We start from the raw sequence: 14281 nt of genomic DNA, 5'->3' as shown, positions 1-14281 counted from the left end.
TATTTGAGACAACAACAATGGTTTTACAGGTATTTTATCAAACACCTTCTAAGCAACATAAAAATCAAGAAAAAAAGGGTGTTAGTTTCATATACAAACCTTCCTTGCCACCAACCACACTTCTTTGAGTCATTTCATCAAACACTTGGTGAGCAACATCAATATCAAAGTAACCGAGTCACTGAATTGGTTTGATCCGAGTTCAATTCAAGCTGGGTTCGATCCAAGTCGAGTCGAGTTAGGGCCAGCTCGAACTCATTTTCGAGCTCAAAAAATCAGCTCGACTCGACTCGAACTCAGTTTCGAACCGAGTCGAATCGAGCTTTTTTGAGTTGAGTTGAGTGAGCTAACCGAGCTAGCTCGATTCATGTACACATCTATGAGAGACAGCCTGACAGAGAATATTATAGCCAGATACATTATTAGATCCGTTCTTTCGATGAGTTTTTTTTATATATATAATTGTGCCAAGTATATACATATATATATATATATATATATATATATATATATATATATATATATATATATATATATATATATATATATATATATATATGACCTCATTAATTGTAATAACCCATTTTTTTCGATGGGAATCAACCCCACCGTTCTCTTTCGTGTGGCTTACCTGAGTTTTGGATCGGCCTTATTTTTGGCCTCACATCCTCTTATTGCCTAGCCAAGATGATGGACAGAGTGGATTTATAATGGCATCATAGTGGGCCCACTGCATTTTAAAAAATAATAATAAAATCAAATTTGTAATGATGTGTAGAGCATGTCACTGCCCAAACCCACGTCCTTGACTCTCTCTATGTTTTTTCCTTCTTCGTCGAGCAGTAATGGGTACCGGACCCACCACCTTCTTGAAACATCCATCGTGGTAGGACCCTCCCACCAATCTGAACTGTCCAATTAATGGGATTGTCCAGTCATATCCACCCCACTCCTCTTCCATTATGTTTCTCCTTCCCTTTAAAAAAAAAAATCAAATTTTTAAAAAAATGAGAAAATGAGAACTCTGGAGAGAGAGAGAGAGAGAGAGAGAGAGAGAGAGAGAGAGATTGAATCAGGGTCGTGTCAAGTTTTGTGTGTGTGTGTGTGTGTGTATGAATTTTTATGTATTTTTATTTAAATTAATTAATTAAATTTCATATGATAGTTTAGTTGATTCTCCTCATATGTGGAAATTTAAATTTATTCAATTTACCTTATGAATCCTTTTTTTTTAAATGTTTTATATTAACCTTGTCAAAAAATTTATTTTTATTTTTATTTTTATTTCGAATTTGAATATTAATTGAATCAGATCAATTTGTATAGTTTAATTATAATATGGCCCTGAAATTTTAAAATTAGGTATATTGGAATTAAATATAATTCACTAAATTTAGACATTTACACATTCACTATGTGTTAGATTAATTGATTTAAATAAACTTTGTTAGATTAATTGATTTAAATAAATTTTGTTTACAATAAATAGTAATAAGATTTTATTTATGAAATTTGGTACAAGTTAACTTCACTTGTTTAGTTTCTTTTTAAAAAAAATTAATTTAAGAACTTTAAAATTAATTAAACTAAATCACTTTATGAAAAGTTAATATATGTTTATTATTTAGAATTATTTGATTTAACACCTAAAACTTTAATCTTAATTGTTAAGATTAATCGGGTCGATTTTTGGTCAAATTTGGAAGTTAAAATTTTAGGTTTTGTAAATTTGAATATGTATGTATATATTGGACAATAAATTCTTCCAACTTAGATTCTAAATATTAGGACAATTAATCCATATTTGATGATTTAATCTAAGATTAAGTCAAGTGACTTACAAGTGGTTAAATTAAACTGAGATTTATTAATAAAATAAATTAAAAATAGATTGTTATAATTATTAAATATAAGTTAATCATATACTGTAAAGTATTAATTTATAATAATCGAGCAACTTATGATTCCTTTAGTTGTGAATTAAATCAATTTAATGGATTTATTCTTAAAATATTGAATTATTTGTTACTATGTTTAATTTATTTTAAAATTATTGTTGAATGTTAAAACTAATTTAAAATTTAACGTAATAGAATTGCAAAGTTATATATAATTTTAGAGTGATTACATATAAATTAATAAATTATATATTAAATTGATTAAAATTTGAAATCTTAAGTATATATATTGATTAAAAGTTGAAGTCTTAAGTATGTGTGTGTGTGTGTGTGTGTGTGTGTGTGTGTGTGTGTGTGTGTATAATAAAAGAAAAGAAAATTTATTTATTCTAGAATTTTATTTGAAACATAAATATTATTATTATTATCTTTAGAGTTTTATTAGTAGATTTTTTTTTTGTTAATTTAAAATTTATTATAAAAAATTAATATATAATTAATTTAAAATAGCAAATTCTTAAGAATTATTAATTTTAAATTCTTGTTGAAATTTTTTATGTAAATTTATGGTTTCAAGTTACTGAAAATTATAGATTGTTTTAAATTGAAATGTTTTACCATCAATAATATAAAACCTACCTTAAATTTTTAGATTTGTTAATTAATTAAAATTCTTTTATATTTAAATTTGAATTATTTAATAAATTTCTATAGAATAAAAAAATTAACATTATAAATTAAATAATTTAAATATAAATTGTAAGAAAATTTGATGTATATAAATTAAATTAGTAGCATAAATGCTTTTGAAAATTTTAAAATTTTAATTTGATGTATTGTTTAAAATCTCATAATAATTAATTCAATAAATTTAACGTATACGAAATACATATCCAGGACTTTATATTAGCTGATTAATTAACTTAAATCAAAAATTATTTAAAGATGTTTAGTTAAATTATAAGTTTATATTATAATTTAATTTGCAGTTACTATTTATGAGATTAATAGTAATTATGCTCACTTGAAATACGAATTTAATTCAAATATTAAGAACTAAATCTATTTAAAATTAATTAAATGAAATTAAGATGATTTCTGAAATTGTTGAGAATTATAGAATTTAGTGTTTAGTGATTAATATAAACTTTAGTATACATGATTAATCAATTATTTAAGTTAGGATTTACATGATATTTCACCTCTATGCTACGCTAGCATATGTGGTGGTGTATGCATCCGCTGGCTTGTGCATGTGCAACATGGGCTTAGCAAAGCTCGTTTAGCAAGTTAAAATACAATATCATGTAAAAAAAATAAAATCCACCTTTATATAATGCATAATTATATCATATATAACTATGTATAGTTATTTAGGATAGAGATATAGATATTATTGCCACCATTATTGCATGTTGAAGGTATGACATGTACAATGCACATGGAGAGGAGAATAGAGGGAGATGTGAGAGAGACTATTCAAAAAGTAGGTTGTAGGGAACACGTAAATAAAGATAAACTGCATGTTACACACAAAGAGATAAGTGCGACTTTCTACAGCCAGGGAGGGGTGTGGGCCACACACAGAGAGGGTTGGTATGCTCACTTTTTATGGTAAAATCTAAATAGTATATTACTAAACAGTAAGCCTCCTTTAAATTACTAAAATATCCGTAATTTATTTCAAATGTATTCTCATGTCCTTTGAATTCAAAGTTTTACCGTACAAAATTAATTATGAGAGTAAAGTTGTCCCCTACAACACATTATATATAGAACTGATGAAATGATGTTTTTCATTTCTCGACTTCTCAAACTTACAATGAATGTTACTATTATACTAAGGATATAGCAGGTGCAATATGTGTGAAAAGAGGATAGAAGAGCAGTCAGGAGAGAGATATGGATGGAAAATATATGTGTTACATGTAAATAGAAAAAATGAGTAGATACAAAAAAAGAAGATAGGTTGCAGGCAAAATGCATAGAAGAGAGGGGGTATGGGCTACTCACATAAGAAGGAGACAAGTTAAAACCTTTACCGCTTGTGGCTAGAGATGGGCACGAACTGACTTAACCCAACTAACTCAACTTGTCTGACTCGTTTGGACCAAACTCGACCCAAACTGAATGGGTGATCGGTCCGAACCGAGTAAGCTCCGCCTAATCCGAACTCAAATCGAATCAAGTTCGAGTTACCCAGTAACTCGACCTGAAACTCGATCTGTTAGACTCGACCTGATCTGAAGCCCGACTTGACACTTGACAATTTTATATATATATATATATATATATATATATATATATACCTAATTTCTAATCCACTTTACCCTACCCTACCGCATGCCTCGATCCGAAAAACAAAACTCATTCCTATCTGACACCCATCGGCGCAACCCTTTAGCCTCTCTCCTCCTCCTCCTCCTCCTCCTCTCTCTCTCTCTCTCTCTCTCTCTCTCTCTCTCTCTCTCCCCCCACCCCTCCCCAAAAAAAACAAGCGGCAACCAACGCCCCATCAGGTGCGTGCCTTTTTTTTTTTTTTAAGTTTTTTTTTTTAAATTTTAATGTTCAAAGGATGGACCACACAGGAAACGGTGGAAATGGAAGGAAGCGGGTTGTGGAGTGAGTAAACTCTATAAGGTCCACCATGATTTATGTATTTTAGCCCCTTCGTCCATCCATTTTATCCCTTGTGTCCAGCCCGATGACCCAATACAAATCGGTGTCAACTTGATCTGACTCGGTATTTCTGACTGGGTCGGACTCGGTTCGGATCAGCCCAGCCTAGACCTGAACTCGGTACCAAGTCGAATCAAGTTCGGGCCAAGCATTTTTTAAAACCGGATCGAGTTGGGTTGGACCTACCTCGGTCTGACTCGACTCAATGCCCACCTTTACTTGTGGCTAGAAGTTAGTAGAAATATAATTCTTGTGTCAACTCATACACAAATATAGTATTGACATAAATAAATATCCTCTCATGTTTTGTTTTTTTTTTAAATCACTTTCAACATCCTTTAAAATTTTAGAGTTCATGACTCTCTTACCACTAATAGCATAGGTAATATTGTCTAAAGTCACTCTCAGTGTGTACTATAGATATTTTGATAATGCATACATCACTTTTTAGTCATTGCCAATAACTTATGTTTTGGTCATCATAGCTTGTTAACATTATTGGCTAAGTTGGCCTCGCATGTTATTGACCATTTATGTGCAGAAAAGAGAGGTGGATAATCATGTAGTGAGGTGTGATCCACCTTGATTAGGGATCACATCAAGATTAAAATAAGATTTTTTTTTTTTTTAAAGATGGACATTGCTAACTCATGTATGTCACATTAGGTAGTACTTATATTTGGCAACCATATGACTTTCATGCACGTATGATTTGAACATGACCTAAAAATCAATACACAATGATAGTGGCTTGAAAATATGAATTAAGACACACTTTCAATCAACATATAACAATGATAAAGCCTGTGGAAAAAAATCACAATTACCCTCCCCCCCAAACACGCACACACACACGCACACACAAGACTACTAACATTGATCTAATATTGTTATTACTATAAACTTAAAAATAAAGACTCCTAATAATAGTTATCATACTACACACGTGCACACACACACATACACACACACGCACACACAATAATAACAACAATATAGTAACATGCACATGTGCATGATATGTATGTGAAAAGTTTCATTTATCATCAACGGCAAAATCCTCCTTTAAATTAGACTTTCAAAGCTGATCATGCCCAATAGCTTCTTCAACTAGTCGAATGTGTTGGACTTCAATAGCTTGGTGAAAATATTACCAACTTGGTTACCCGACATGCAATACAAAAGCTTGATGTCATTATTATTCACAAGTTTACGAATAAAATAATAATGAATTCCGATGTGCTTTCTTTGCCCATAAAACACTAGATTCTCTGTAGAAGAAATTGCATACTATTTTCGTAAAAGATCGTTAAGGAACCATCTTTAAGGTGGTGCATCTTCTTATGCATTCTTCTTAGCCAAATTGTTTAACTTGCGCATGATATTGTCGCGATATACTTGGCTTTGATCGTTCAAAGCACTACTACATCTTACTTTTTTAAGAACTATGTGAATGAACCATTTCTAACATATAATAAGTAGCCTAACGTACTTTTTTATTGTCTATATTGGCCCACTTAGTCACTATTTGTGAAAAAAAAAAGTCTATATTCTTTAGCACACATAAAAATATCATGATCAAGTGTACCTTTTAAGTGATGCAAAATCTTTTTCTCTACTTGTAGATAAATCTAACTTAGAAATTTCATGTGGTGGTTAAGTAATTCCACACTATACAAGATGTTTAGGCTAGTATGAGTTAAGTATTTACAACTTCTAATTAATAGTTTGAAGCTTGTAAGATCTATTAGATTGTTTTTCTCGTCCTTGCTCAATTTCAACTTAATGTTTAAGCTAGTATGAGTTAAGTATTAAAAACTTCTAATTAATAGTTTGAAGCCCAGAGGATCTATTTAGATTATTTTTCTCTTCCTTACTCAATTTCAAATTAATTTCCATGAGTATACACACTAATTGAGAATTTTTTATCTTAAATTTTTTTAGAGTTTCATGAATATATATATATATTCTCAAACGTAAAAATTACATCATCTATTTAATTTATCCTGATTCAAGATAATATGTCATAAGACCCATATTTGTCATCTCAAATTTACAAACTATAGCCTTTCTAAACTCATCAATCATAATACTATAATTATTTGTGAATATTAGATCACCAATGTATAAGGATGTCAATAATACATCACCATGGTCATTGTGTTAACATGAATAGCATGCTCATTGAGACACTCATGAAACCACTTTCGTGAAGATATGAATTGATGCAAGTGTTATTCTTTTAGGGCTTTCTTGAGATCATTTGTCTTTTTTATTCAAAACACTAAGTAATATTGTCCTTTTCTCATGTAAATAACAAGTTGCTTAATATAAACTTCTTCAAGAATGTCATTTAAAAATATTAATTTTATATTTATCGGATAAATTTTTCTCTAATTTTGTACTACTAAAGTGATCAATAATCTACCATATTCAATCTGGACAATGGGAAAAAATACTTCATAATATTTGATATAGAATTTGAGTTTGTAACCTTTCAGTACAAGTCATGTTTTTTCCAATCAATGGACCCATCTACATTGTACTTGGTCTTATAGACCTAATTCATTCTAATTGGTTTGTGCTCCTCTAAAATTGAGTTGTATCTCATGTATCTATTTTTTTTTATCACTTCAATTTCTTTGTCCACGGATTTTCACCACTGTATTTGTTAAATTGTTTCTTCAAACTTAAGAGAATCATAATTTGAAAATAACACAGTTAATTAAATCACTTTCATTAATAATATCATTATTACGATCGAGCTATTTCAAAATCTCTCATATTTACAAACAATTTAAATACATGGGAATGATTTCTACAAGCGACAAGATGGAGGCATAGAAGGTGGACATGATGAAGATTCTAATGTCATAGGTGAGTTTAATGGAGATGGACTTTGAGGATTGGCTAATTGTTTATCCCTACCAACCACGTCATATTTGCATGCATCTTAAGCTTTTGCTTCTTATTTTTATTAAATTCTACATATTTACTAATGATTACCTAATTTTTAGTCATGTTATAGAGTTTGTGTGCCTTCATAGCTAACAAAGTCGCACTTGATTCTTTTATAATATTTCTTTTTGTACGAAGACATATGCATATATAAGTAAAGGAACAAAATAAAGGGGATAAGAAATATTTGGTTTTCTTAGACTTCATGTTCCGTATAGTGTCTCATGATCAAAGCTTTTCGAAGACACCTATTGAAAACATATACAATGCTTGATACAGCTTGAGCTCAAATGAAATTAGGCACACCTTTTCCTCTTAAACCAATTCTTACCATCTCTATAATCATTTTATTTCTTCATTTGGTCACCCTACTCTATTGAGATGTATAGTGCATTATAGTTTGATTTTCAATTTCATTCTCCTTACGAAAGGTTTCAGAATTATTTAAGATGTATTCACCACCTTTGTTGGTTTTGATAACTTTTGAAGAGTCCCCATTTTATTTTTTTAATAAATTAATTGAACTCTTGAAAGATGCTCAAAAGTCTAGATTTCTCTTTTAAAAAATAAACCTATATTTTTCTACTAAATTTATTAATAAAAGTGACTAAATATCTATTGTGACCATTCAAACAGCAACCCATCTCATATGGAATTGAATGCACAAGCTAATGATTATGTGACTCCGTCTGACTTTCCAACTAAGAATAGATGACCCATGCTGGTTCCATATATGCAACCCTCACAAATCTGATTTAGGTGATTATGAGAAGTATCACTATCATCATGTTCTTTCTAAATTCTAATCAACCTTGTTAAACCATCAAAACTCAATTAACAAAAAAGAAGATGCATAGCCATGAATTATCATGCACAGTTATTTTAAGACGAAACACTATAATCTTGTATCCTCAAGAGAAATATGTGATTTTCATTATAAACATTTTAATAATTATATAATTTTAAGCATTTTTTAGGTCATATACACCATTTTTAATATACACAATATGTCTTATCTTATAACTAACTAATAATTAATAAATTAAATTATTATTCAGGAATATAAAATACATCCGATATATAACGATGATCACCATTCCTTATACAAATTAGAATCTCACCTTTTACTTTTCTCAGTATCTTCTATTGTCTTTAGACATGGCCATAATGGACTTACTCATCCAAAGTCTAAGGAATTTCTTTTTGCCTGCACACATGATTACTACATTTCATATCCTAAGTATCATTTGTTCTTCACTTGCTTTTACAACATTGGACAGCAGTAATAACAAAATAGCCCTACAATCTTCACATTTTTCAATAAAATTAATGTTTCAAACATTTTTATTTCTACACATAAATTATTAATGACAGCGTTTATATCACAATTATAACATTAAATATTAGATATGTCATACCTTTGAGTGTACCAAAGGGGACAATTTTCAAGAGAACATATGGTATTTTCATAACTAAAAATCATCTTATTACAAAATCAAAATTTCGGCCTTCCCGTGTAATCTTCATGATAGGAATGCCATCTGCAAATGCCCATCTGTAAATGATAAACACAATTGCACCACATGTGCCACCATGGCAAGCGTTTATGAGATCAGCACCGTTCATCAAGTAGGCCCCACAGATAAATCTTCCCCAGAGCTAAAAGAATATAAAGCAGACTCGGTCCCATCTTCAGCTGAGCTATACATGTACAAAAGGAAGGACGGGTAAAAACGTATGGCCAATGGCGTACATTTCTCGAGTATGTGTGGCACACGTGCCTTCACATTCAGGTTGCACTAAATTCGGCGTGGCTCCCACCTAATGAACGGCATAGACGTGGAAATTCAAGAGGCTGAACCTCTATAAACAAGTCTACATCATCGATTGATATGCAAACTCCTCATGTGAGCTTTCATGCCTATCGAGCTTCTAGCTCAGTAACTGTAATGTCATTGGTGGATCGTGATGCAGCCCAACTCGTGGATGAATCTGGATCAAAGATATTCTTCTTACTAGAATAGGCAGGCTTCCGGGGTGTAGGCATGGCAGTTTCATTACCCAGCATGGATACAACTGATAACATGGTGGGCCTGTTTGTTGCATTTTCTTGCACACACAAAAGGCCCACATGGATGCATCTCTTGACTTCGTCGGTGGGACATGAATCAATGATCATCGAATCCACTAGCTCCAAATTCATACCTTCGTTCCATAGCTCCCATGCCTGAAATATTGTACCAAAATTCATATTAAAAACAAGAAATGCAAGATGAAAAAAGGGCTGGGCCAGGCCTAAATGGGCCAGGATGAGCTCTCATTCGATTCTTTCGAAGTAATTGGATCATTTTACTCATTCGAGAATCTCCCAACATAGAAAATTAAAAAAGTAAAAGAAAATTGATACTTACATGTCCAATTAAATTGGAGTCATGATTATAGTAATTGTTGTTTCTTTTTCCACTGATAATCTCTAATAATAAGACCCCAAAGCTAAACACATCTGATTTCACTGAGAAGAGTCCATCGATCGCATACTCCGGCGACATGTAGCCACTGCATTTCCATTATCAAATGTAAGAATATAATTCGATGGATGAGATTTTTTAACAACGATAAATCTATGTTCTATGGCCCGACGGGCAAGGGAGAGATTGAAGAAGTGAACAGTGGCACATATGCCATGGCATAAACGTGCGAGATCCAAGCCAATCAGTAAGTAGGGCTATATGAACTAAGTTTGTCAACTGGTGGGGCCCAGATCAGTTTTGGCCCACTCAGCCCCATTTAAAATCACCATACGCCTAAATTCAAAGTACATGTCTTGGTCCACCAGATGAGTGTACCAGGGTGGATTTTTGGGCCATGGAATGGTCAGAATGAGCCTAACAAGGCACATGGCCTGCATCTCACACACACGTGCCACTTTCGCACATGTCCCGCAATTGGCATATCTAATCTTTCTTTCCATCTATAATACTTAGCAATGTATAGAATCATGCATGTGTTTGTGGTACTTACTATGTGCCAACCACTCTATTTGTGTTGGCTTGGGTCTGATTTCCGCCGAAAATTCTCGCCATACCAAAATCTGATATCTTGGGGATCATTTCATCGTCTAGAAGAATGTTGCTGGCTTTCAAATCTCTGTGAATAATTCTCAACCTAGAATCGTGATGAAGATAAAGAACCCCTCGAGCAATCCCAATGATAATATCAAATCGCTTTCTCCAATCCAACAGTGCCCTTTTTGTCTTATCTGTCATTTCAATGTCTCCATGTCAGCTTCTTCTATTTTTTATACATTCATAAATTTACAAACACACACACATGTTGAAGATTGTTTTAGAAACGGTAAAGATTATTTTAGAAGTTGATGTTTGTGTATGATTCAGACTCTCCTCTCCTTTGTAAATAATTGCATTAATATATATATATATATATATATATATATATATATATATATATGGAAAAGGTACTATGCGCTCGACCTCACAAGACCGTCCCATGAGGTCGAGTTGTGTGGGCCCCACCGTGAGGCGTTTCGAACATCTACCCCATTAGTCAAATGCACCATTCCATCGTGCTACTAGGTGTCAAAAATCAAGTCAATCAGTGACTTGTGTGGGCCACACCACATACAGAAGTGGGGAGGGGCCGTGCACCATTAAAACATTCATAATCATTTTTTAGGCCCACTGAGATGTGGTTTGCAAATCCAGCCCATCCATTATGTGTGTCCCACTTGGATGAGGGTTCAGACCAAGTTTCAGCAGCATTCAAGACTCAGGTGGGCCCCACCAAGTGCTTTTATATGTTTTTGGCATGTCTTCACGTGATTTTAGATGGTATGGCCCACCTGAGTTCCGTATACGGCTAATTTTTGGGATATTGCATAATTTAGAGGGGACCCATCAAATGCACGGTGTTGATGGTCGACACGCATCACGGTGGGGCCCACACAGCTCGACCCACGGGAGGTTATCGTGAGGTCAAGCGCATAGTACCTTTTCCCATATATATATATATATATATATATATATATACAGCACAACTCTCCATCTCTTAATATCTATAAATATCTCTCAATATATCTAGAAAAAAAAAAATCAATGAAAATTTGAAATTAATTTCCTCACCTGTCACACATATATGAGAAATGATAAAATGATAATTGAATGATCCTAATCCTTCAAATATTAGCCATTTATTATAACCATATTCTTTTATGAGCTGTCCATTGGATGACACGAAGTGTTTCTTTAGAATCAATAGCATTCAACCATTAGGCCTATAGGCTAGATGTTTCAAGATGATTATTGGACTTCTTTTTCTTCTTCTTCTTCTTCTCTCAGATTGGTGATTAATAGTTCCACATGTACTTTAAAAGTTTTGGGACATTGCGGACGTTTCATGGAGGTGTGAAATGATTGCAAACACATGACACATAAGAAAGGATAATGCATTGGGTATTCCAAAATATTTCATGCGGGAGTAATGGAGTTTATCAGGTGGGAATGGGAATCATATCCAATTTCCATTTCAACCGTCCATTCGATGACCACTAATTCTATCAATGATAGGGACCCCAACCATATATTCCTGCTGAGGCCACTTGAGTTTTAGAATAGACTGATTTTTGTGATATCCCTTCGTCTGAGGTGGATAACCTAGATGAATGGACTGAATGATGCGCTTAACACGTACATAAAACAGAGGAAACATACCAAAGATGAAAGAGTCAAGGCTTTTGTTTTGCATGTACTCATAAATCAGCATCTTTTCTTCTCCTTGAATGCAACAGCCAAGTATTCTAACCAGATTTCTGTGTTGCAGCTGTTGTATAAGTGCCACCTCATTTTTGAATTCTTCTATTCCTTGTCCTGAATTTCTCGACAGCCTTTTCACTGCTATTTGTTGACCATTCCTCAGCTTCCCCTGCAATCCACAATCCAAAATAATTTCATTTTTATCTCGTAACACTGATTTCCCTGTGTGGGGCCCATGTAGGCCGATCTATAATAACCAATTCCATGCACTGGACGGATCAGCAATATATTATTTGTTGCACCACATCCAATAAACTAGATCTTGCCCCCACCAAATCCGAGTCAACTCGGACGAGTCAAATCAGACTCGCCCGAGTATTAAGACCATGATTTACTATGATGTAATGCAATGGATGTATGAAAATAGGTGCGTGGCATTCATTACCTTGTAAACAGGGCCAAAGCCGCCCTCACCGAGCTTATTTGAATCGGAGAAGTGGTCAGTAGCATTCACAACTTCAAAAAGATCAAACAATGGCATCTCTGAGCTCTTCCCACTCTCATCCAGCAACTCACTCTCATTTGAGAAGTAATCATGCCTTCTCTCCCTCATTGATACACCTGCATTTCCTACACACATTCTCCTGCTTTTCAGAACACTCTACATAAATAACCCCCACATGCTAAGTTTGTACAAGTGGGGTCCATGGCACCAAAATCCACACTATTGGAAAAATCTTAACCCTTCAATTAGTAGCCAGCTATTTGATGGTTGAGAAAGAAAATATGGTGCCCTTCAATTAGTAGCCAGCTATTTGATGGTTGAGAAAGAAAATATGGTGACGGTTCACATTCGACCAAGATAAAGGCCGAACAGTTGATGGATAGGATCTTCCAATCAGGGTGGTTTTTGGTGCATGTGCCTTCGTAGGTGAACCCCATCATGCCAATGTTTTGGATCCTTCAACCATGGGCCTCGTGCAAACAAAATGAAAGCAAGAGCTTTAGTGTATAGACATTCAGCCCAATTTATTATTATTCTACGTGGTTGGATTTTAGCCATTGGATCTAGATCTTTTTCAATGATCCAAACCGTATGTGATTGGTGGATGACAATAGTAAAAATCAACCTGATTAAAATATTTTAACACTTTGATCATTCAAAGGGTAGAGGGACTACACTAATCTTTTGGATGTTCTAGGAGTGTGTGGAGGAACCGTATAGAGAAGGCCTCTCACATCGGGCATTGGACCTATCTTGGGCTTATTAGATTGATCCATGGGACAGGCTTGGACCTTCTAACTTGACCACGGTTAGAGGTGGGCACCGGACGACTCGATCAGGCTAACTCGACTCGTCTGACTCATTCAGATCTGACTCAACTTGACCTGAACTGAATGGGTGAGTCGGGAATCGAGTAGGATTCACCCAATGTAAATTCAAACCAAGTCGAGTTCGAGTTACCTAGTAACTCGACCCGACTCAATCTGGTTAGACTCGACCTGATCCGAAACCCAACTCGACCCAACTCTTCAACCCTACCCGCCACACCCTACCCTGACTTGATGCCATTCTCTTTCCCTCCCTCATCCTCCTCCTCTTCCAAGCCTGGCAACCACCCACCACTATCACCCTCCTCCTCCTCCTCTCTCTCCTCTCCACTCCCTCCCTCCCTCATCCTCCTCCTCTTCCAAGTCCGGCACCCACCCACCACCATCACCCTCCTCCTCTGCATCCTCTCTTTCCTCTCCACTCCCTCCCTCCCTCATCTCTTGATCCGACTCGGTGCCAAATTGACCCGACTCGATACTTCTAACCGGATCGGACTCGATTTGGATCAATCCAGGCCAGACCGAACTCGGACGAGTCAGGCATGCTAGACTCGATATCAAGTTAGATCGAGTTTGCGTCAGGCATATTTCAAAACTGGATCTAGTCGAGTCAACCCTCATTTGATCTAACTCAACTCGATGCTT

At 34.3% G+C, this 14281-nt stretch overlaps 1 protein-coding gene across 3 annotated transcripts in view; it reads right to left on the bottom strand.

Annotated features, from left to right (window-relative positions):
- The window catches only part of LOC131240440 (G-type lectin S-receptor-like serine/threonine-protein kinase At4g27290), a 69454-nt gene that overhangs the window by 49051 nt on the left and 6122 nt on the right, over positions 1-14281 (bottom strand). Inside the window, exons 3-7 of one of the 3 annotated variants that reach the window (XM_058238711.1) lie at positions 12750-12934; positions 12263-12473; positions 10557-10794; positions 9947-10091; positions 8822-9762 (exon numbers count right to left, since the gene is read on the bottom strand). In XM_058238711.1, coding sequence (XP_058094694.1) covers positions 9457-9762; positions 9947-10091; positions 10557-10794; positions 12263-12473; positions 12750-12934 — 1085 coding nt within the window. In that variant the 3' untranslated portion in view covers positions 8822-9456. Of the gene's footprint in view, positions 1-8821; positions 9763-9946; positions 10092-10556; positions 10795-12262; positions 12474-12749; positions 12935-14281 lie in introns of those variants that run through there. The other 2 variants (XM_058238728.1, XM_058238719.1) reach the window with 2 other exon arrangements.

Source organism: Magnolia sinica, chromosome 1, assembly GCF_029962835.1.
Source record: "Magnolia sinica isolate HGM2019 chromosome 1, MsV1, whole genome shotgun sequence".
Taxonomy (NCBI): Eukaryota; Viridiplantae; Streptophyta; class Magnoliopsida; order Magnoliales; family Magnoliaceae; genus Magnolia; species Magnolia sinica.
The sequence above is the reverse complement of the archived record's forward strand: the minus strand, read 5'-3'. Positions and strand labels throughout refer to the sequence as shown.